The sequence below is a fragment of the Zerene cesonia genome, chromosome 26, assembly GCF_012273895.1.
Source record: "Zerene cesonia ecotype Mississippi chromosome 26, Zerene_cesonia_1.1, whole genome shotgun sequence".
NCBI classification, from domain to species: domain Eukaryota; kingdom Metazoa; phylum Arthropoda; class Insecta; order Lepidoptera; family Pieridae; genus Zerene; species Zerene cesonia.
This window is the reverse complement of record NC_052127.1, coordinates 2,967,908-2,992,234: the sequence shown is the minus strand read 5'-3', so window position 1 is coordinate 2,992,234 and position 24,327 is coordinate 2,967,908. Positions and strand designations below refer to the sequence as shown.

Here is a 24,327-nt window from a genome sequence, read left to right as displayed (position 1 = left end):
AGCTAATGTACAATCAATCAACCCTTAACTTTTTCGTATCTTTCTAGAAAAATACGAAATTTCTATTATTCTTAATGTATCTAAGAAATATGTATTTCGAAATATCTAAAAATTAATTAGGTTTAGTGAAACGTTGTTGTCAAGGCAAATAAACATTAAATATAATTTTTTATGAAGAATACTGAAATATTATACAATAAATACTCATTTATTAATGCTTTTTAAGTTAATTAGAAGGTGTAGAAAGCGGGTTAATTGGCAGTTGAGAAAAAAATGGTCATAACCTTTCTTTGAAAGTCTGCTAATTCTTTTCATTTATATCTAATTAAGAGTTTGCAAGTATTAAAAATGTTTTCATGAATTATACGAGCTGTTTCTTCAATAACCATTCAATGAAACCTACAAAATGCTCCAGGCTCTTATTTATTTAGTTCTACTGTAAAAGTAAACATTATTAAATGCATAATTTATGAATGAGAATATTATCTGATATAAAAGAATTGTAAGTTTTATGTATGTTATAGACAATCTGTCTTTCTAACACACATTACTCGAGAACGACTTAACGGTTTTTTTATTTTTATACTGCTGAATTGATCTCCGTTTAGGTTAGGAAAACAGTTATCACAATTTTATAGAAGTCCTTAAAAAATATCCGAGTGGAACCAGGGCGAGTAGTTACTATATTAATAAATTATAGTACATGTTTTCTGATTCGTAGTAGGTATTGTCTCCAAACAGTCCCCCAGTCTCTCTGGCTGGCCGATGCTAACTCTTTTGTATATAATCTCCTTTTTGCTTGCACTGGTCTGGCGAAGTAAAACGTGGTAAGTTTTATTTTTACACGTTAATACATTTATTTTCCCGCCTTTTAGTATATTATTTCACTTTCATATTTAATTTAAGCAGGCAATTGCCTTGTGTTGGATTAAATGCACAAAAATTTTACAGTTTTCTTGCATGTTCCATTTTGTTGTTGTGAGTTTTATGTTTTCATTATATTTAATTTAAATCGAGTGAAGTTTTAGCATGTTATAGTTTATATTATATAGACCCGTTTTTAACTTATATTCCTCTTATTCAGAAGTTAAAATTATTTTTACTTCAATACTTGAATATCATGCGTTTATGTAATAAAATATATGTTTTTGTGTATGTAATTATATTAAGGAACCCGTAATTACAGTTTAAGCATGAAAGACATTGATATTTTGCAATTATCATGTTATTAAGCACATCGTATGGTGGGATTAAAGTTAAAGCGAACATAACACCGCCGTTCTTAAGAAAAAAATCATGCTTCAACAAAAGAGGTTTTACAACAATACAAAGAAAAAAAAAATACTTTCGCTCCATTAGGGCTGTTAAAAATATTCCCGAAACCGTGAAAGGTAATGTTGGTATCAAAATATAACGCGCTTCCTTTCTTGTCCAACAAAGCGAAAAGTATGTAACGTACTTGGAAATCATTCATCATTGTAATGATACCCGGAGGGAGTTGCCCTCGAAACCCCGCTAACAAAAGCTCTCCCCGGGCGTGCGTTAGCCAAGGTTGCCGAACGACTGTTTTGTTATATACGAATATACATACACGCACTTACTAGATTAAGACTAAATAGATGCTGACATATGATGCAGGATGAGGTGAATTTATTTATGATGGAAACATAATGTCCAATGACGTCAATCTTCAGAAGATACAAAACTTAAAATTACATGACGTCTACGTACAATATAAATTAATTTTCGTTTCGGTTTTCCTGAAATATGTGATAGATACCTACAAACTCGCACTTGGTCAGCATGGTGGTTTATAGCCTGAATCTGAAGGTTCCAATGTGTAGGAGGCCTGTGCCCCTGGAGTTCAAAAAAAAAATAATGATGATGAAAAAACTAATATGACCATTTCATTACGCAATAATTTCACAGTCTTTTGTAATGAAGTTGAAGAGGCTGTATATTTTGAAGGCGCTAATCTCAAAAACTAGTGGACTTATTACAAAAAAATATTTACAGTTGGATAAGTATGTTATCCCTGAGTGCTATATATGTACCACGTGAGAGGCCGGGCCGCACTGCTAGTAAAATTTATATAAAAGTATCATGTATTTCCATATTATGATCCATAATCCGTCCGCTATTAAGATGGTTTATTTTCAATCTTTCTTCTTAATTCGTCCTTTCGAATAATATTTTGTAATTCATTGCTAATAATTAAAAAATATATTGGAATTCAATCCGTTTCAAAGACATTGAAGTTCGAATTGATCTTTGAATTTTAATAAAAATATTTCTCCGGACAAATAAAAGAAAGAATCTGCTTTAAATAATTGTCCCTTTTTTCGTAGATAAAGCCGTCTTTATTTTCGAATAAAACAAAAGGCTTTGAATAATATTTATAACATAGTTGTTTTGTCTGAGCGTATTGTATTATCATATCGATAAAATGGTCGAGACAGCTCGTTTATTGTGGCTATATAGAAAATGGGCATAAAATATTAGTGTTGGTGCCAAGTTTCATGAATCATACTTAAGATATGATAGATGAAGAATAAACAGCATTGTTCTTGCAGACAACTAGTTCTTGCAAGTTTTTTTTACACCCCACGCAATCAAGGAAGTTACTCCTTTTCCATAGTTATGTTGTGTGGGTCTTGTGCCTCGAAGATATTCTAGTCAGATAGCAACAATTCAAAATTAAATGAGAAATTAGTAATGGCAAGTAACTTGTATATTTACTTTCAGTGTCAGTTTCTAAGAATAGCAATTTTTATTTTAACTTTCTTTTTAATTACGGCTTTTGTTGTATATATGGATTCAAATCCTTGTTTTCAAATTAAGGTTTAGATAGATATCTTAATCGAGTTTGAAGCCTATTAGATTTCAAACTCGTTGTTCGCTGATTGGTATTGTGATTTAACACCATTGTCTCCCAAATTAGGTTCATAATCCAACCCTTTGTAGCAGATCTTCCCATTCTACTATGGGTTCTAGAAGACTATGGCATATCTAGCGCAATTGAGTATCCTTAAATTAATTGATGACTATTTATAGGTTGCTGCTTGCTGTTCTAAGTCAGATTATTCTTTCCACAATTACACTAATTGTCTTGTTACCGACTAAATGTACGAAAAACTCAATTTCTTCTAGAGTTTTAAATGCAATGTAGATAGAAAGATACAGGAATATTTGCTCGGTTTATAAGGTTTTATTTAACTTGCAATATGTGTTTTAATATGAAACTACGTTTGTTCGTGTGGAATAGGGCAACTCAATTTTGAAGCAAATATCTTCAACAGATTGAGCTGAAATTTTGTGTACACGTTTAGTTTATATACACGTCAGTCCAGGTCACCTGTGACGTCACTCTGAATCCAACATAGTTATTGTACTTCGAAGTATTTATAAAAACTCTCCGCATAAAATTTTGTTCATTTCCATAGTTTATAGAAAATAAATTTTCTCATTAATTTCGAATCAAAATAGACTTATAACTATTTGACATTCAAATTAAAGAAAATCAAAAAAGTTTACACTTCATATTACAATACTTAATGTTAAAACACATTCTATTTCTCCTTTATTTCTAAACGTAACACAGATATAAAATGCAGAAATATTTACTAGGAATCCACGAGGATTTGTGTCAGGGCCACACACAGATAAGACGCATGTTTCCACATGTTTAGTTATAGGTAAGTAGTGGATGTATTGGATGCTCCGTATTTCGCTTCAGGGCTTCGAAAGTAAATGCTTTCGATAGCTTAACGTCAAAATATCTTACTGTTTAATAATATACAGGCGTATTTTATTCAAAAACAATGTTTATCTCAAAATATATAATAATTACATTCCTCTTTCATGTATGTGTAATTTTTTTTTTTTTTTTTTTAAGTCATACTCGGCAATGGAGCTGGTGGGTCGCCTGATGGTAAGCGCTACCACCGCCCATGAACATTTGGAGAGGCGTAAGGTCAATTGCAGACCTTTCGCCTCTACAAATGGATTGCCGAATTTAAGGAAGAGATTAAGACAGGATTGATGACAGGAATAAAGGAAAGGACTAGGAAGGGTAAGGAAAAGGATATGGGCCTCCGGCTCCCCCACTCATCGTACGAAACACAATAGCAAGCTATTATTTCACGCCGGTTTTCTGTGGGGGTGTGGTACTTCCCCGGTGCGAGCTGGCCCAATTCGTGCCGAAGCGTGCTCGACTCCCACAATTGAATTTGAATTGAATGAGAATTGCATATACTTGTTGTATTCAATATTTTCCAACTTAAAATATACACAATGTATCGCATATTCTTCATTGGGCAATCTAAATTATGCTTCCTTTATCCTATCCTTTTTCCTTTTAATGTTATAAACGAGAAAATTTATGTGGGTAGATAGTGTATCCGATATAAAACACGTTTATCGAATTTGGCACAAGAATGGAGCATACATCTGAACTAGCAGTCCACCCCGGCTTCGCTCGTGGTACATATACAGCCTTCCTCAATAAATGGGCTATCTAACAAACAAACTCTTCAGCTTTATAATATTAGTATAGATTATTCTATAGGCCATATATCACTCGGGTACCGCACGTTTTAATTATGGACTCCAGCTTGTAATAAAAGGATTTATTTCCAATTACCAGCCATGTAGATTCCACCACATAAGAGATTACAAGCTCAAGCTATACTCGGTCACCTAATTAACGCCGTCTAGCCCCTTAGGCCAGTGAAATTCAACCACCCATGTGTAAGGGCATCCGAGCAAATAGTAACTCGGTTTCCTGTTAAACGTTGCAATGTTGTATACGTCTTTATGTTTATGGCTTGCTTGTTATTACTGATAACAGCAATAGTTGAAGAATAGCTTTTATACCTTTCGAACTAACGACGTAATAAATTGTGGCAGCTTGTTAAGAATCCGACTATTTAAAGAATCACAATGAAATTGCGATCTCTAGAGTCTTGTTCTTGTAAACGATTTGTGTCAAGACGGTTCTGAGCTCAGCCTCGTTGAAATAGAAGCAGGTGTTTGAAGATATTCAGTAGCATTATATTCAATTAGTGGCTGAATCTTATTCACCATTGTTGTTAAGATTGCCACGTGAGCATGAAATATGACGATGTTAGTGCGTGTATTTGTGTGTGTGTGTGTAAGGATGTGTGTGTGGGTGTGTGTGTATGTGTGTTCTTCGAATTGACGATCAACATTATTTCATTCATCCTCGCATTAATTTATAACTATCCAAACTATCTGTATGGGCATTATTATACATTACATAATACCCTAAACGCAATTCGATACCATGTATTCTTGCACAAAATGTAATTACCCTTAGAGTAAACTGAAATAGCTTCCAATTTATTTTTAAAGCCCATTTAAGGTTTATTGCAAATACAAGGAAGGCAATATTTTTCCCGTGCAAGGGTTATTTTTACCGCTAACTTTAGTGCTTTGTTAAGAATTTTTGATCACAAATTTACTATAGGTACCTAGAATTAGAGAGGCTATAAGATTGTGGTTTATTACGTTTAATCAAACAAACTCTTCAGCTTTATGGTATTAGTATAGATGAAACCTCTTATTGAATCTTCCCACTCACAGTATTATTGGGAATGTAAGACTTCAAAGTCCAAAGATGGTAGCGTTATCCAATTTATTTGTTCATGAAAAACATAAATATACAACGAGAAACAATGACATACAGCAATGTTATTGTACAATCGGCGGCCTTATCACTGTGCAGTCATCTCTACCAGCCACCGCGGGGCGAAATGTAGAACGAATTGTAAACGTTTTTTGCGTTTACGTTGTAAACTTTTTCTTGCAATGCTTAACGTACCGTGATATACATGTGACGAATCTGAAAAGCTGATTGCGTATTAAATTTAAAGGAAGGTGTTGCTAGTCCTGAAAATTATTCCATTTGCAAATTGAAGTTTGCGTAAACTTTTACATTAAAAACTATTGTAACTAAAATGTATTTTAGGTTTTTTTTTTATACCACTACCTACCAGCAAAAGAGCAGGCGATGCTCCTGATGGTAAGTGATCACCGCTGCCCATAAGCAATCACGAGGTACGGGCATTGCAGTTGATTCGCCGGCCCTTTAAGATCTTATAGGCTCTTTCTTTGAAGGAGTCCATATCGAAGGTAGATGGAAATACCGACACATTGGTAGACATTGGGCCGTCAAGTTTATGAAGTAATCAATAAAATTTCATTACATTTATACGTGAAATGTTTCAGAAGGAAAGATAATAAATTAAATTAATTACAAACACATTTCGAGCGTTGTCGCTCTGTAAAATTTCAAACGACAAAAGTGATAAAATTAAATTGTATGTAACAATGCCCTCTTACGCTAATTATTTATAACATGTGGTGTATGGGGATAATTTATTTCTGAAATTAACGAATTCGGACTAGAGTTAATGCGATTGCTGCTTTCTTGAGTCGGCCGCACCTGTTACAAATTACTTAAGGGCGATGGATCTCGTCCCTCTGGGGACTAATGTGTTTTGCTGTTATATATCTTAAGAGTATCCCTTAATAAACTATTTATGGGATAAAATTTTCTTCATGTGGCCTCGTGTGGGTTACGTGTTACTCTGTTAATTGTATTGATTGTTGTATTTGAAACATAATCTTCCTTTTTAATTGTTCTTTTCAACCGACGATCTCATAAACGAAGGTGTTTCAATTCGAATGTATTTTTTGTCATTTCCACTCGATAACTCCGTAGATTTTCAATGATTGAAGTGATTCTTTTTGGGTTTAATAGGAAATTGTTGTCGTTTGACCAATAGTCGTCAAAAAGTCAATAAATTCATGAAATTACATTAGAAGTGGGGATTTCTAAATAGGTTTTATGATAAAATAAAAAGCTGATGAGAAATACGCATATAAGTTTTTAATGTCATACTGCCTCATCTTCGTAAATCCATTATTTTAGTATATACGAGCGAAGCCGCGGGCGGAGAGCTAAATTTGAAATAAAATCGTTTATAAAAGTAAAATTCATTAGAGAATTTCGTGCACGGTCACAAGGTCAGAAAACTTTTCGGTAACGGACCAAATTTTACTTTATTTAGGATATTTTTTTTACGCTCCAAGTAAGTAAGGGCTGGGTCGATCGTACCTTGTCTAAAATTAATTATGTCGTATTAAAATATGTAATGTACATGATAAATATATCCAAGTCAAATCTTTTGAATGGTTTTATCTATGTCAAATTATACAGACACATAAGAATATTTATACATTCAATAGCGTTTCACCCCGGCTTCACCCCTGGTACATACATAGTCCATAGCACTTAGAGATCGCGTACATACCTAACGGTCAAACAATTTATCGAATCGGTCCAGTGGTTCCTGAGATATCATATATATTATCACAGTTATTTCTTAAAACCTCCAAAATGTTATCAAATAAAACTAAATAAAACTTACACTAACTCCATAAAAACATAGAATAATTTCGCTAGAACTATGAGCTAAACTTTATGTATCGGTTATTTCTGGAGTAGGTATATTAATCCGGATCCCCTACATTAGGTATATTTATGAACATGTATTAATATTTTATCGTAGTTCACATTAGTTAAAGGTCTCTCCCTGTACGTACAGATTTGGGTGCGATCTTTTATCATGACACCTGGAATTAATGAAAATTTAAAATTCACAAAATGAAATGTAAATGTAAATGTCACAGTGTTTGTAACTAAATTTCTTCGGCATGACTGACCGTTGAAATGACGTTTATGTGTATTCGGTAGTTATGGATGGTCGTTAACTGTTTTTAATTCTCCTAAGTAATTTGAGTATCCTGGTAAGGCAACATTTCCGGGTCGACGGTCATTTAAATGGGGAAATGTGTAAAAGCGATCGGTTAAAAGCAAACATTATGACTGGAAATTTTTATATAATGTCTAAAACTTTAATATGTAACAGTACTAGCTATTCAGGTAGATCTAAAAAAGATAAGTCAATATCTTAGGTCGTTCATTGGTGATAGTATAAACATACATTTGAAAGTAATTGAACCGGTTTAAAACACAACATTAACTGTGAAATAAAAGACTTTAATTTCGAACATATGTAAAACTCCACAAGTAGATGTGTCACCAGAAACAAATCTAAACACTCACAGGACGATAAATAGATATAAATAGAAATTGCGAGAAAGCGATGATAAAACGGCTCCGAAAAGGCTTAGCAATAAAACGGTCTATTACATTTTAATCATAACGAATGCGTAGGCGCCCGGAAGCGACCGAGCGTGGTAGTTTATAGAGAGTAAAATTGAAGCTACGATGGTACACTGGATAATAAATGGCATCGCGTTATATAGAGATTTGCACTTTAGAAAATGTAATAAAAAATTCATCAGCTCCTAGTATTTTCTTGTGTTTGATTTTACGCGAGTATTATACATTTAAAAATTAAAAAACTTTTTAACGGATTTTAAACGGGAATGGGAAACGTCGGGTTAATAATATAATTAATAAATCGCGTTTAAAATCCTTAAAAAAGTTTTTAATTTCATAAACTCCTATCAATGGACACTAGTAGGACAGATGAACAGACATAGATTATGCGTTTCAAAAAAATATATATTTGATTTTCGTTTGAAAAATGTCGCAGTTGTCACTAAATAGTCAATATTATTGATGAAAACTCAGACCCTTGACGATTTGCAATCAATACAAGAAGAATTTATCGTTTTTACCAATTATAATAAATTAATTTTTAGTTTTATAGCATTCAAATTCATTTTTAAATAGAACCCTTTTAAAGAATAGAAAACATTGATTAGAGGCGGAAATTGAACCCGCGTCTTTTGCCAAACCGTAGCAACGCCTAGCCTACGTAAAGAATCTATTTTTGATAAAATCCGCTACATATATAATGATCAAATACAATTAAATACGTTCAGGGGACACACTGAATTAGCTGTACGAGGAGATGATATTTTAATAGGTGAAAATAAAATATATAAATATGTAAAAATGAATATAATATGTAATGTCAAATAAAAGTATAAATTTTACAACAGTCATGTCGCATTGCTACTAACCACGACTCATTATCGTTGCAATTAATAGATGAGCAATAAATAATAATCTACTTTCAGGCATTAAATTGAATTGTAATTGATTATTTCCGATGCTGTAAGAGAATTTTAATCAAAGTGCCAATGTGTTGTAGGTGTGGAATGGAAGCGTTGAACTGTGAAGCGCAGTTAATTGAGATACTGACTTCAATCGATGTCATTTCAATGGGTTTTAACGGTTCCAGAACATTATGGAAGATATTTTCTCCTATAATCCTATTTGAGATGATTGATTTTATGAAGTAGAGGTTATCCGCTTCAGTCTTATTGGAGAGTGATAGTGTGGTTCATTTCGTGGTAATCAGTTAATATTAGCAGAGTTATTATGTAGTTCGCAATTAGTTTGTAATATCGAGCTGTTTGTAGCTTCATTCAAAATGGCCTGTTCTTAAATTTGTTCAAATTAAGCCTCGATCGATTCTGGTCCGTTATTGTAAAATTTGAAATGAAGGCATTAAAATTAATTTTAATCAGATACTATTCAGCAGGATCTATATTTTACTAGTCCTCCGGCTCGACTTTGTTTGTGTATACACTATTGCAAGGTTGGTTTAATAGCTACACATTTTAAACAAGCCGCTAGCTGTAGCCCATCAATAAACTTGCGAAAGGTAGCCTTATCCCCCCCAAATAGTTTACCGACTTCGTAAACAACTTGTCTTGTCTCAATTTAAACCTACTTGTTCAAGCTCAGTTCATTAAAATAGTCGGAGAACTTATGATGAAATTGATACTAAAGGTTCTTCATAATGGAACAAAGAAAATGTACCTTTGAATAAAAAGATATTATCATACCTTTTTAGTAATAGAATACAATGATGTGAAAATATTTTATAGTATCAATTACAAGATTAATTTGGTTTGTAACATTGTCGTTTTTTTTTCTTAATTTAGTCTAGTTATGACAAACTAATTAAATAATAATGATCTTTATTTTCATAAATGTGGTTTTTACATGTTCTTATAGGTAATATTCATACAGCACACTAGCCAATTATATTAAACAGCATGCAAATATTTTACACCCAATTATTATAATACAAACTTCTTGCATTGAAAACTTCATCCACTCTCTAGTGAAGTCCGCCGATTGACATTTGTCCTCAAGCGATTTCCCGCGTAATTGCGATACGTGCAGTGAATATGTCACTGTTTCATTGTCAATTACATGAGCTTGGTGGCTTTCTTGCTGTCTGAATTCAATGTTTTAGGTTTGAAACAACTACTAGTATCTAATTAATTATTATGATTGGGAATAAATTGGCCTAGATTTTTTTTTTCATTTCATTTATATAGAATGTACACTAATAACGTATTTTATTGTACTTTTATATTATTATATTGACGTGTAAAATAACGATATTATCGCCGCCATTTTGTATATCTACCACAGTCAATGAATGCACACATCATAGTTATTTTAAGATAATGTTAGTTAGTAGATACAATATGAAAATGCAATAACAAAAAAATAAAATTATCTTCAAGTTTGCATAGAAATTTCGACTTCATTATATCAACTTACATCTTTGTCAATTTTCAACAACGGAAACACAACACTCGTTCTGAAATATCATGTTATTTTATTAATAAGATATTTTCTTTGTCTTCTTTCTATTTACCATAATATTAAATGAAGTCTACATACAATATATTCTACGAATTTTTCATTTCCTATCTCAATGCTAATATCAAATAAACAAACAAAGAATAACGAAGTTATTATTATTAATAAAATACATACCTTTAGTGCGTAACCATGTAAAGTGCTTTTATCCCTTTGTATAGTTTCTTTTTTGGTTTGGTGCAAATAAAGTCATACATTCATTCATCCATCGAGACACAAAGTTATTTGTCACATGCTGTATTATATTTATCTATATTCTCTAATATATAAAATTCTCGTGTCACAGTTTTCGTTGCCATACTCCTCCGAAACGGCTTGACCGATTCCTCTGAAATTTGGTAAGCATATTGGGTAGGTCTGAGAATCGGCCAACATCTATTTTTTATCCCGATATTCCTACGGGATACGGACTTACGCGGGTGAAACCGCGGGGCGCAGCTAGTGATTATCTAAATTTTTTCTCAATGGCATAAAAGAGATGCAACAGAGCTTATTGCTACGTAAATACCATAAATGATAAAAGTACATTTACACGGAAACATCCTTATTCGCAATAAATAATTTAAAACATGTTAAGTTCAATTTTAACTGCCAATAATTATCAGTTATTGTTCATTTCGCAGTAACGTATTCAATATTATCTATATGTATCCAGCATGCTAGACATAACAGTAATGTATGCTATTACTAGAACATTCCACTAAATACAGAGTAATCCAACACTCACATCGAAATTCAGTATTATACATTTTTCTTCAGCAAATGCTGAGCTTTCCATTTTAGCACATCCACTTTTATTGCGATAATTTAGTTTATTTTATTTTATTCTTTATTATCCTTTTCACGGTGTGTACCACAAAACTGAAATGATTCGAGATATCTTGTTGAACGTCAGCATTGTTACAGATGATGAATTTGGGGAGAAATCAGTGTCGGTGCTTTTGGATGGAGAGGAATCGGAGCTGATATTTATCGACCATCCAAGCACGGAAATGTCTGTGAGTATTGAACGTATTTATGTAATAGTCGGTGAAGAAGGTAACCTGGCCTTATACAACTGCGTATAGTATTGTTTTATCCGTGCTTCTATTTATATATATCACATACTAGGCCCGAGAACCGCTAATATAATATAATAAATAAATAATCTCCTAATTCTTCAGTATCTGCTAAGAAACGTTAGTTTTTATAATAAAGGCAAAATATTAAGTTTGAAATTATGAAATTATGAATGAAATTTGTAATATTAATAACTAGAGCTATCGGTTAGTTAACGATGCAGTATTAACTATTAACTTAAATGGAGTTCACAAACTCGCTATTTGAGTCAGTTCGATATTAACTATCCGCTCCTACGGGTTTGGAATTATTTTGCCGTGAACCACATATGCTAAGATTTTGTTTAATGTTATATAGTCAGCGAAAATTTACTATAAAATATTAGATCGAAAGCTATTTCGTTTTCGAAATATTTTGAAGTGATGGAGGCGTTTAGGTAACTTGTATTACCTATCTATAATGTAATAATAGAACATTATGGGTACATTTTAAATTTGATAATATTTGAAATATAATATTTGTAAGATTTAGAATTCTTGGTATTCTGCTAAAACAATTCTATATAGAAGTCATCAGTAACTAAAACATTCGTAGTGGTTTGTTGTTAGCAAAAAAATAGATGTTCGCTGCATTGGTCGCAACTTAAATATAGCTGATTTAAAATGAATTAAAAAAATTAAAATTAAAGAGACGATATATTATATTTTTTATTCCTCACAGCGTTGTTAAAATTTTATGAATAAAAAAACGTTACTATAAAAAGGTTCAATGTTAAAAAATCGTAGCGCAATAAACGAACGTCCGTGAAAAATGTATAAGTCGGCTTTTTGTTGATAGAATAAAAGTTTTATCTTTTAATTAAGCCCTTTTGTTTCCAAATGTACAAAAAATCTGTTATTTTCGTTATGAAATGCCTGGTCAATTTATTTCCGTCCAACGATTCGTATTTATTTTTAATTTAAATTTAGCATTAGTATCGAAAATTAATGAAAGTGTTTGAATTTTTAATCAAACTGTTTTTTATGTACAATCAAGTAAAGAAACGCTACCATCAATAACCATTATAATTGAAAATTCAATAAATTATGCCATGAGCTGGTGTTTAATACCATTGATTGTATTTATATGGTAAAGTGTGGTATTCTATGGTATATTAAAATGGTTATTGAATCACAAAGCATTTTATCAGACTTTCCGTTTTGGCCCGTTTCCTTTTTCTCACCCTTTCCAGTCCATTCCTTCTTACTAGCTATCAATCCTTTACTTATCCCTTACCACTTAAAAATGGGCACCGCATTCACAAAAGCATTACCTTTGCGAATGTTCACGGACGCACTTATCATCAGGCAAACACATTTGTCCGCAATGTCATAAGAAATACTTTTAAGTCAAAGTATTATTTTGATTTTTGTTGTTCAGATAGGTGTCCCAAATGTGGTGTACTATTATATTATTTTTAATAATTAATTGATCATACGACGAATGCATTTTTTTTTCTTAAACTGGTTGTTGACATCCCTATTTTTGCAAAGCTGGCTTATATCGCGCCGCTAATTGGTATTGTGTCTTTTAAAAAACGCGCGTGCGGATGGCAAAGGTTGGCGCGCTGTCAGTCAAGGGTGTACACATAGAGTTAATAGAATTTATCAAATTGAAAAAAAAAACTTCAGGGATGTATATATTAGATATTGTTATGTATGTACTATAAATCCTTAGTATACGTAATTAGCGAATATAATAACGTGTATCTTTTTCACGATTCATATATTTTCAAACTAGTATTCGTTATACTATTAATAACAACTCAACAAAGTTGTATGATCTGTTTTACTAAATCATGCTGAAAAACGCTAATTAGAATAAATAAACGCTTGAATGCCTGAAAGGATTTGGTAATTAGAAAATATTGAATTTTTTCTTTGTTCCCATTCTTTTGATGATTAAGTAGGGCGAACAAATTTTGTGTTATTTTCTTTATTCCTTACATTAATTGAGCATCTGATTCTTAATATTGTTGATTTTCTTCCATAAAACAGATTCATAAGCTATTTAAGTTTAGTAGTATAAGAGAAATTTTAGGCTTTATGACACTCGATTTCATATTGTTTAAACCTATACATATCATTAAACAGAATATATAAAAAATTAGTTATACATAAAGAATATACATGTGTATATGTAAAAATCTAAAACGAAAAAAGGTTTAAAGGAGACCTAAAAATAAAAAAAAAATATAATTTTAATACTGATGTTGCCAGGTCGAAAACTGTCTATCAACGTACGAGCCGCACGCGTGCGTGGTTGTATACTCTGTGGTCGCCAAGAGCTCCTTCACCAGGGCCGCTGAACTGCTGTCCTATTTAGCAAGGGAGCAGTTCACGGTGGAGAGAACTGTGGTCCTAGTTGGTAATAAAGCGGACTTGGCACGAGCGAGACAAGTCTCCACTAACGGTAAGTTGTTGTCGATAAAATTTTATATCGTAAATATTCCTAAAAAAAATCTATTCGTCTGTACAAACTAAGGTGAAAGCAGATTAATTAAAAATTATCCATAAAACAAATCTTAACTTGCTGTAAAACATCAAATATATGAAATTTGATAGTGCGATAAATTGTACTTTGTATTATCTTATGGGCTACATTTTAGACGGGCACACGAATGAAGCCGCACCTTCCAGCTAGTCATTAATGAAAATGATTTATGCCTGTACCAAGCGTAGTAGATTCCAAACGTTATTCTGAAACTGATGGTACTAGAATACACTGCATAACCCATTTCTGAGTAAGTGCCGCTTAATTAGCGCTAAGGATACTTGAGCACTAAAGCGGTCAGTCTATCGTTGAATGCTACAAAATTGAATTTCAATTATATTGACTTAATAATATTGGTTGCGAAAGGTTGCTATACATTTTTGTGTAGGCGTATTATAATAGTATTTGCCATTTTGACGTATTTGAGGACTGAAAATGTCAAGACTACAAACGTAAATGTTGAAAGGGCGCGCTTTCGCTTTGCTTCGACATGAAAAAAGTTCCATAAAAAATATCGTTACACTTCTTTCTTCCCATTTTTCAGTTTCTATTTCTTCTATAAATTTGGTTTTGTCAAAATTAGGCAAGATACATATAGTTCCTTCAGCTAATTATTAATTGGCAGCATATAAAATCCACCCATACATATAATATGCGTAATGTTTTTTGAGAATTTTTGAGGTTTTTGCATCAAACGCATTTTTAATAATTCTACAAATTGTCCCAGTCTGACAGTCATCTATGATTATTTGTGTCTGCTTCAGATGAAACATATCTATATAGAACTTGTTTATAAGTAGTCTAATATTTAGAACTACTACTTTAGTATTTTTGTGCTTATCTACATCATTCTTTTCAGAGGGAAAAGCCTTAGCGACATCACGGGACTGCAAGTTCATAGAAACGTCTTCAGGCATTCAGCATAATGTTGATGAACTGCTTGTGGGAATCCTGAAACAGATTAGACTCAAAGAAAGCAGGGACAAGAAACACGCGAAGAAAGTGGGAAAACAGGTAAAAATAACATTGTCTTTTCGAAGGGAATAAGTTTAATTTTATTGTTGAAAAAGTACTTAGGAATAGCAGAAAGAGTATTCACATTAAAGCATGTATTTTAGTTATAATTTGATACTATTTACATTTTAAAATTTGAGTTAAAATTTTCTACAATAGACATTTTTAAACGTTAAATATTTAAAATTATAAAAATGTGTGCGATTTAAAAATGTTTGCCTTAAAGTTATTTTAAAACCGCGTCATGAAGTCACTGTGTAAATGAAACCGTCACTGTCTCATAAAATAGTTCAATAAAACATCATCTCGAAGTAATTTGCCTTGATAGTAATCCGGCCCAACCTTAAAGCTCAGGGAAAATGACTTACAAATTTGATTAAAGACTAGCGCTTACAAATGTACTGAGTATTTCAGTAGATGTGTAACCAGATGTGTATTTTATGTTTCTTTTTTAAACGAAATTAAATTCGGTTGTAGCAATTTATTGTTATAGTAGTTACAGATAATTAAACACTTTTATAGGTGTGAATGACATCGTAAATTCTATGAGTAAATGTTATTGATGTTGATTGACATGTTATTGTTTCTTAATTATCGATATAAATAAATTCAGATACTATACTTATTTTAACCGCATGAAAAATAATTATGTCCTACAAAAAGGGCACTGTTATCCCGGGGGGGGGCCACACCAGTTTTAAAATACAGGATAAGATAAAATGACAACAATTTCCTATCAAACTCAAAGAGTTCACGCGAACCGGTTTTAGAAACATTTATTTAAACATTTAGAAACATTTACAGTCCCTAAATTGAAAATTGCGGCCCTTTTAATTACTGTTTTTCATTAGATATTATAACTGATAGGTACTTAACAATAAATATAAAGCCAATATAATATATTGTGATTAATTAAGCCGCTGTTATGTCAGATAATCCCAGAGTAGTTTGGGAATTATGCAATGATTTATGATTCCGAGAATCAAAGTTTATAGAGAACTTGAGAGTCAGCAATCGAACATGTATCTGATGAAAATATTAAGATATGCAATATGTATACATATTTAGATAGCAATTAAAGAACAATATACAAAGGCTTGTTAAGAGGAAATAAGTGAAAAAATATACAGAACTTACAACCATACGTAATTTTTTAACAATACACTAAATCACCTTTTTTATTGTCAGAATTAGACGAAATTTAAATGGACCATATGTGATGAATCAGCTTTCAGATAATAGAAAAATATTAAAAACTGTTCACCCAGTTATGAGGTAACAAACACGAACGACACGAATACGGTACCTTCTTTTGAAGTCGGTTGAAAATGTTCACATGAAAAATAATAACTACAGAAATAATTCATTTCACGTGAAAATGAAATTATGTATAAAAATATGATAACAATTAATAGACGTCTTTTCTCGAAGTTTTTCAAGAAACATAAAACAAAATAATATAAAATGGTGTTCGTTAAAATTTATGCGCTTGTTAAAATAACGTTATTTTATTGTTTCAATCATATTTTTTTTATATTTATGAATTCTATTTCGAAACAATTTTGCAATTCCAAATAGCTTAACTTTGTGCATAATAAAAAAACGATCTCATTAACCATTGTAAAATTTAAATTCTTTATTATAATAAACTAAATGTAATTTATTTTTACCGTTCGCTATAATGAACACAAAATCGAGATAAGTTTCGGTTGAACTTATCAAAATTGAGTTAATTACTCAATTTCTTTGAAATTTCTTTTTATTTTTTTTTTTTTTATTTTTTTTTTTTTTTTGTCACAGTCGGCAATGGAGCTGGTGGGACGCCTGATGGTAAGCGCTACCACCGCCCATGAACATTTGTAGAGGCGTAAACTCGATTACAGACCTTACGCCTCTACAAATGGATTGCCGACTTTAAATTCGGAAGGGATTAAGAAAGGATTGGCGAGAGGAATAAAGGAAAGGACTGGGAAGGGGAAGGAAAAGGATATGGGCCTCCGGCTCCCCCACTCACCGAACGAAACACAGCAGAATGCTATGTCACGCCGGTCTTCTGTGGGGGTGTGGTACTTCCCCGGTGCGAGCTGGCCCAATTAGTGCCGAAGCGTGCTCGACTACCACATTCATCCATAAAGCGCTGAATTCCTTGCCAATCCATCCTAATTTATACATATCTATGGATTAAGCACAACGACAATCACTGATCAATAAAATATGAGACAGGATCACTTCAAAAACGATATTAATTCGATACTTCAAATGGAGACAAAGTTTTACTAAACAATAAACATGCTTCAGTGTTTTAGTTTGAACAAGATATTAGTTTGTTACTTTATAATTCCACTTGAAGAATACTCTACGACAATAGCTTGGACTAGATATCTATTATAGATACGATTATATTCAATATTAATTTAAAGTTTTGTGTTTAAGTACATAATGGATTGGGACTGTATCTATAATTAAGATAGTGTTTAGCCTTCGAAACGTGCATTTTTCCATTGAAGTAGATTTCATAGTAAACTCTTTCTATCATTTATAAGTGAGGAATCATGAGATCAATCGAATACGCTAATAGAACAACACTTTTTATTTGTATAACTAATATACGTAGGTACGTACCAGGTCTACATAAAATCCCAATATCACGCAGCAAATATCTCCAAAATTGCAAACATTATAACATAGTTTGTTATATGTCGTCGTAAACAAGGGACCTACGTCACAGCCCACATTTTTCATGAATAGACAACTTGACAGAGATCCACCTGGATTACGTGATAATCTTTTATTTCGCAAGCGCGTCACGATCTGAAAGGCGAGCTTAAATTTTGCTTCATAGTACTTCCTACTACCTACTGTGAGGTTTGGAGGTGATTTATAAGGGACAGGCCGGTTTAATTAATGAGTTTTTTGACTGTGACGTAAATGTGAGACGTGGTGTTTTAGAACTTTACAATAAAATCGAATGGAAATAACATCAGCTTTCTTAAATATTGCGTCTGAAGGTCCAATTTCAGATAGATTCGATAAGCGGTAGTTATGAAATTCATAATAGGTAATAAGCGACTTAAAGCTATAGCTGTTTTCTATAATAGTTTAAATAGTTCCATATTCAAACGTACAATTGATATTTTATGTATACATTATAGCACACTTTAAAAAATGTTCTCAGGAAACATAAGTTTATTATCTTAAATAACAAATAATATATAAAAATATAAATGACAAAAACTTGAAGAATAAATAATGCTCGACGAATTCAAGTGAATGTAGAAAATAAAACACAGGTTCACTTCTGAAAACAAATGAACCGAACACCAAAAAGCAAAAAATATAATTAAATCCGATGAAAAGGGAACTATCACTGACTCTCCACCGATATGATTTGAAGCAAAAATAACAGATTTTTTAACGAGAAATGCACTACAATTTCTGTATGAATTCACATTTGAAGTTTGTGTAATTTAATAAATAACAAAGGGTCCACAGGTTCATGTACTTTTTTTACTTTTATTATTCTACTACAAGTATAGTATTATGTGATCTGTGATTCTCCTATTCTATTCATATCCGGAGTCTCTACTTACGTTAACAACACATTTATCACACGCAATTAGATGTTTGTAAACTTTATAAATAAATATCTTTATAGCTATTATCAAATATTAGTAGTCAGTCTACAGGCGGTTGTTTTAAGTGTAATATTTTCCTTTATTTTTCTGTGTTTTCTATTACCATGCTATTTATAAATTGTTTATAACGGCATGGTAGCGTGATTAATTATTAATGTTTCGAACCTTTAAAAGACTTTAATTTATTGTTGGCTTTTTCTGCCTTTATTACCAAGTACGAAAAAGACAAAACATTAATCACAAGTTAAAAGATTCTTTAGATTTGACTCAGATTTTATCCACACCACTTCAGGACTCTTTTAAAAGTTACGCGTGTATTTCCCGTGAATACCAATCCATTAAAAGTGCAAAATACAAAAATGTAACGAAATAAATTGAGTATATTTCCACGTATACAACTACGGGGAAAATATGAGAAGAAAAAAGCTCGAAAAATATGCAGTGAAAATTTTGACATTTTAATTATTTTTCGATCAACAAACAAATAATGTTTGACTTCATATAGCTGACGTTTTCTCCGTTGAAATGCATTTTAATGTTCTTGGCATGCGTTTCATAAAGGACGTAATTTTATATGATGGATGTGTAGAGACGGGGGAGGGATTAGTAGTGGTCATCAATCCACCAGTTAAAATTGGATCCTCTGAAAAACGCAACCCCAATGTGACATTTCAACGGACTAGTGAGAATGTCACGAAATTATGGTAAAGCGTTGATATTTCAACAAGCTAAATTCATAAAGGGTGAAAACCGAGGGCATGTGAAACAGAGCATTATACGCAAAGTGAATATTAAATATATCCGAATCAAGCGACGTTATAATTGTGTTTTTGGGACACAAGTTTTTTTTTACATTTTTAAACGTGCCTTGGCTTAACTTTCATTGTTAAATCGGCTTTTGGTCGTTAATGGAGATAGAAGATGTATCTACTTACTGATTGTCTTAATTTTCCTTCCTTGAAACACTGGCGTTATATTATTGATGGGGCATATAAACATTTATATGCGAATATAAGTACACCACTTCACAGATGAACAAATACGTTTTATAATATACTCTTATGAGCATATGTCATGATTTAACTAATACGACGAGAAATAGTAGCTTGTAAATTCTGCTGTTTCCTTTTACATTATTTTCCTATTTAAATGCTTTGTTTTTGATTTAGCTTATTAATAAATTTTTGTTTATCCTTTCTGAAGTTCTTGAGTTATATTTGACATAACCACAGATAACATAATACTATAGGTATAAATAAACACAACTTTGTAATTTGATGACGTTTTCAAAAAGGAATATGTTCTCAATTCGATGGCATTTATTTTTTTGGTTTTGTTGCCCGATAACTATGTGGATGCAACCGATTGGCGTGATTGTTTTTATATTTGATAAGAAATTATTGTCATTTCATTTTGTTTTAGATAGAGTGAACATTCCCCGAAGAACGTCAGTGCCTTTTTTTGTAGAAAAGAATTGTTATGTACATACAGAAAATATCACACTTATATTATAAATGTAAAAGTTTGTTTGTTTGGATGTTTGTACGTCAATCACGCTGAAACTACTGAACGGATTTTGATGAAATTTTATATATAGGCAGGATGTGACTGACTTGGGTGATGGGATACTTTGTATTCAGATTAAATGCTCCCTTGGGATAAAACAGGAATCTTGATATCCGGGCGGAGCCGGGACGAGCGTCTAGTAAATGATAAATGTAGCCAACGTTAGTCGAAGACAGACGAGCGTCCAGTAAATAGTGTGAGAAAATTTAATAATTGCCAATCATTATTACTAATGAAAGTTATTTTAACAGGAAACAAAGCCATCGAAGCTAGCCAGCTCGCGGACTCATATCTCTCTCAGCATCGCACGTGAATTGCTGCAAAAGATTTGCATCAACGACATATCGAAATCGAAATCCTGCGAAAATCTGCACGTACTCTAAAGTATCTACGTACCCACGTGAAACATGCAATACGAATTTACAAACTAATATATCGAAATCACTGTTTTGTTTCTTAATTTACTTGGATTTTACATAATTATGAAATATTTTAAATTGTTTGAATCTATACTTATTAATATAAAAAAGAGTTCTTTTGTTAAGACGCTTTAACCTGAGTAGCGATTAGTCAACTGGATCAATTTCAAAAATTCTTTCACTGTTTGATATACCTATTCGTGATCCCCGAGTCCTATTATAGCCTATATATGTATAACGGGCGACGCCGGGGCAGACCGCTAGTATTGTATATAAATGGATAAAATGTGTATCGAATGCAAATCGCAAATATCATTGAATGACCACAAAATGCACTCGGATTTTATTACAGCAGTTCGAACGTCGACAGTATCGTCCCGCCATTTTGCGTTACATGAAAAGGTTAGTAACCACATTAATGTATTGCATTTGTTAGTAGAAATAGCTATTATGAATCTATATTTTTATATAGTATACAAATAACCAAGCCTAAATATCTTTGGTCAATTAATTTTATAATTATATGCCATTGAGTTTCTATAATGGCGACATTCTGTCATAATTATAATACATTAATTACATTTGAATTTGCATATTAACTTCTGTAGTCGTGATTCAATAAAAAATTAATCTATTTATCACCTAAAGGAATAAAACATAACTCGATCACAATGGATTTGAAGTTTTAATTCGATTATTAGAATAAGGTTATTTATTCCCTATTGTTATCTTTTATACACTCTCTAGTATCTAGGATATTTTACTTGTGTATTTTAATTTGAAAATTATTTAAAAATTTTATGTATATCTAGTCAATATCATTAAGATGTCCATACCTAGTTTCCTACTCCTACTTGTTTTCCAATCTCCATATATTTTCTACCACCTATAATTTATAATAGAGATAACTTAAGACTTCTGAATCTGTATTTTCTGTTATAGCACGATGTCAACCAATATTGTTGATTTTCAGTATTTTTCTGCGTACTCAAGGTTGAAAGTTTTATCGTTCGTTGTATAAATATTGACGGCTAAAAAGCCAATGTCTTGTTTGCTTTGCGGATTCAATATTGTACCGTGTTCCGCACAAAACTTACACTTGGCAAAAATGATCACAATTTCGTTTATTTGCAGTGGTTTTTCTAAGAACGCTTTCAATAAGCAGAGAGTTTTATTAACAAAGCGATATTTTAATATAAGGCAATATGAGAGTGATAGTTTCTTTTCGAAGTGATAACTTGTTATGGGGGGTAAACCCCTTCGTTACGTAACACGTTAAGACGTCTGTCTTTTACATATACAACTTGCAAATCAATCCATTATAAGCGTTTTAAAAATTCCAATACAATCGTATTTAAAATTGAATAATCAATTTGTTAATTAATGAATTATGTATTATTCATATATTCGACTTCTTTATGCGATAAATCCAATCATTAAATACAAGAAGGGAGGAGAGGAGGAACACAGAAATAATATATTTTAGGGAAAATACAGCGATAGACTTTGCCCATTTCGTTTTATTTCGCGAATAAAACGGATTTGAATGAGGGTTTTTACAATCTGGATGTAAGTTGTCCTTTTAATTTATTTTCAATACAATAGGCCATTGTCTTCTCCCTCGTCTATGTCTGTTTTTATTCTTTGTAATAATATAAGTACGGAAATTTGCATAGATTACGTGAGATCGATGATTCCTAATTGTTTAAAAAGTAACCTGCATTCGTATTTTGATACCTGTTCTGATAAGTCGAAATTAGGATGGATGGTTCTTAAAATATCTTCATAGATAAAATAAGAGATAAACTTAGTTTTAATTACAAATAGCATCTGGAAAGTGAAAACAATCTCCTAGACTATAAAACTCATAGCAATTTCCTTAGAGGGAAACAATTTTCAAGATATACATTCTGATGCAATGTAATAACGAAAAAATGCCGCACGCTCCTATACCAATACAGAACCGCTAATGTAATTGGTTGAGAATATTATCTTTTTCTTCCTTTCTTTACTTATCTTAGACAAACTGTTATTTGATAATTCTTTTAGACTATTAGGTGTAAATATCAGTATTACATAAATATTACGCTTGCACGTGTTAAATATAAGTGTTACTGTTAGAATTACTATTTTTCTAAACAAACCAAACTTTCTACGTCTTTTATACATAAGTGATCTGTGCCATTATTTATTGTAGTTATTTTATCATTCATTATATTCATGGTAATATAACCCGCATCGTTAAAGAATCGATTTTCGAAATGGCCGATTGTATACTCTCTCTGTTGCACACCGGCTTACGTATATATGCTGTCTCGCTCATACTCAAGCATGAAACAAATTATTGTGTTTTCGAAAACAGTATTAAATGATGCGGGTTATCTTGTAACTTCATAATATTTTAACAAACTTAAAAAAAAACAACCAAGTATTTACTTGTACTTTAAACCGTTTCCCGCTGAAATTAGAAATGTGATCAGTAATTGAAATAAATGTATAATCGTTTTTGTTTCCTTATAAATGTTTAAAATCAGAATAGAACCCACCGTGTATATTATAAATTTATAATATCTACTCGATCGTAGGAGAATGAGCTTTAACTGTAGAACTTTTTCCTTAAATATTTTATTAACCAATGAAATTTTTGAAAGTGAATGAAAGTTTTCATTTAACGTCTAGAAATTTTAACATTAATTAATGTATATTTTTTATTGTCTGCAGAATATTGTAGTTAGTTCAGGTTAATAAACTTTAGAGGGTGTTTTCGAACTTAATTTCATTTTTATTATACGAAAATAATGTAGTTTTATTCATCTTTGTATCATTAACCATCTTTCTTTCCAGCGTCTTTGTTTTAATATATACTATTAAAATTAAGTACCTACGTATCTAATGTTTAGGTAAGTCGTTTAGTATCATCGTCTTGTTCTATTCAATAATATCTCTGATAGTGAAAAATAGTTCATTCTTTGCCTTCATTTTAATTTTAAAATATTCCATCTTAATTGCATTGTGTATTCATTATAATTTGTAATAGAAAAAAAAAGTCTAAAGTTAAAATTTGTTTAAATGAAAGAAACTTATTGAATGAAACAAGTCGATAATGCTATATAACTACCACTGTATTCTCAAAGTCTGATTCTTCTTAGACATAGTTTTAATATTGTTAAACAATATTGCTCTTACAACAAAAAGGACGAACAATTTCTTACAACGTTTATTACTTATAATTGTTTTACAATGCTTCATCATCAGCAGCCCATATATTATGGTCCCACTGCTGGGACACAGGCCTCCTATGAGGGTTCAGGCCACAATCCACCACGCTGGCCAAGTGCGGGTTGGCAGATGTCACATG

The 24,327-nt window shown here is 31.8% G+C and overlaps 1 protein-coding gene across 2 annotated transcripts in view; it reads left to right on the top strand.

Annotated features, from left to right (window-relative positions):
• Positions 1–20,965, top strand: part of LOC119837003 — a 70,577-nt gene extending 49,612 nt beyond the window's left edge. Inside the window, exons 6-10 of one of the 2 annotated variants that reach the window (XM_038362481.1) lie at positions 819–827; positions 11,651–11,742; positions 14,062–14,254; positions 15,195–15,349; positions 20,802–20,965. In XM_038362481.1, coding sequence (XP_038218409.1) covers positions 819–827; positions 11,651–11,742; positions 14,062–14,254; positions 15,195–15,349; positions 20,802–20,933 — 581 coding nt within the window. In that variant the 3' untranslated portion in view covers positions 20,934–20,965. The remainder of the gene's footprint in view (positions 1–818; positions 828–11,650; positions 11,743–14,061; positions 14,255–15,194; positions 15,350–20,801) is intronic. The other variant, XM_038362482.1, reaches the window with a different exon arrangement.
• The last annotated feature ends 3,362 nt before the right edge of the window (positions 20,966–24,327 follow it).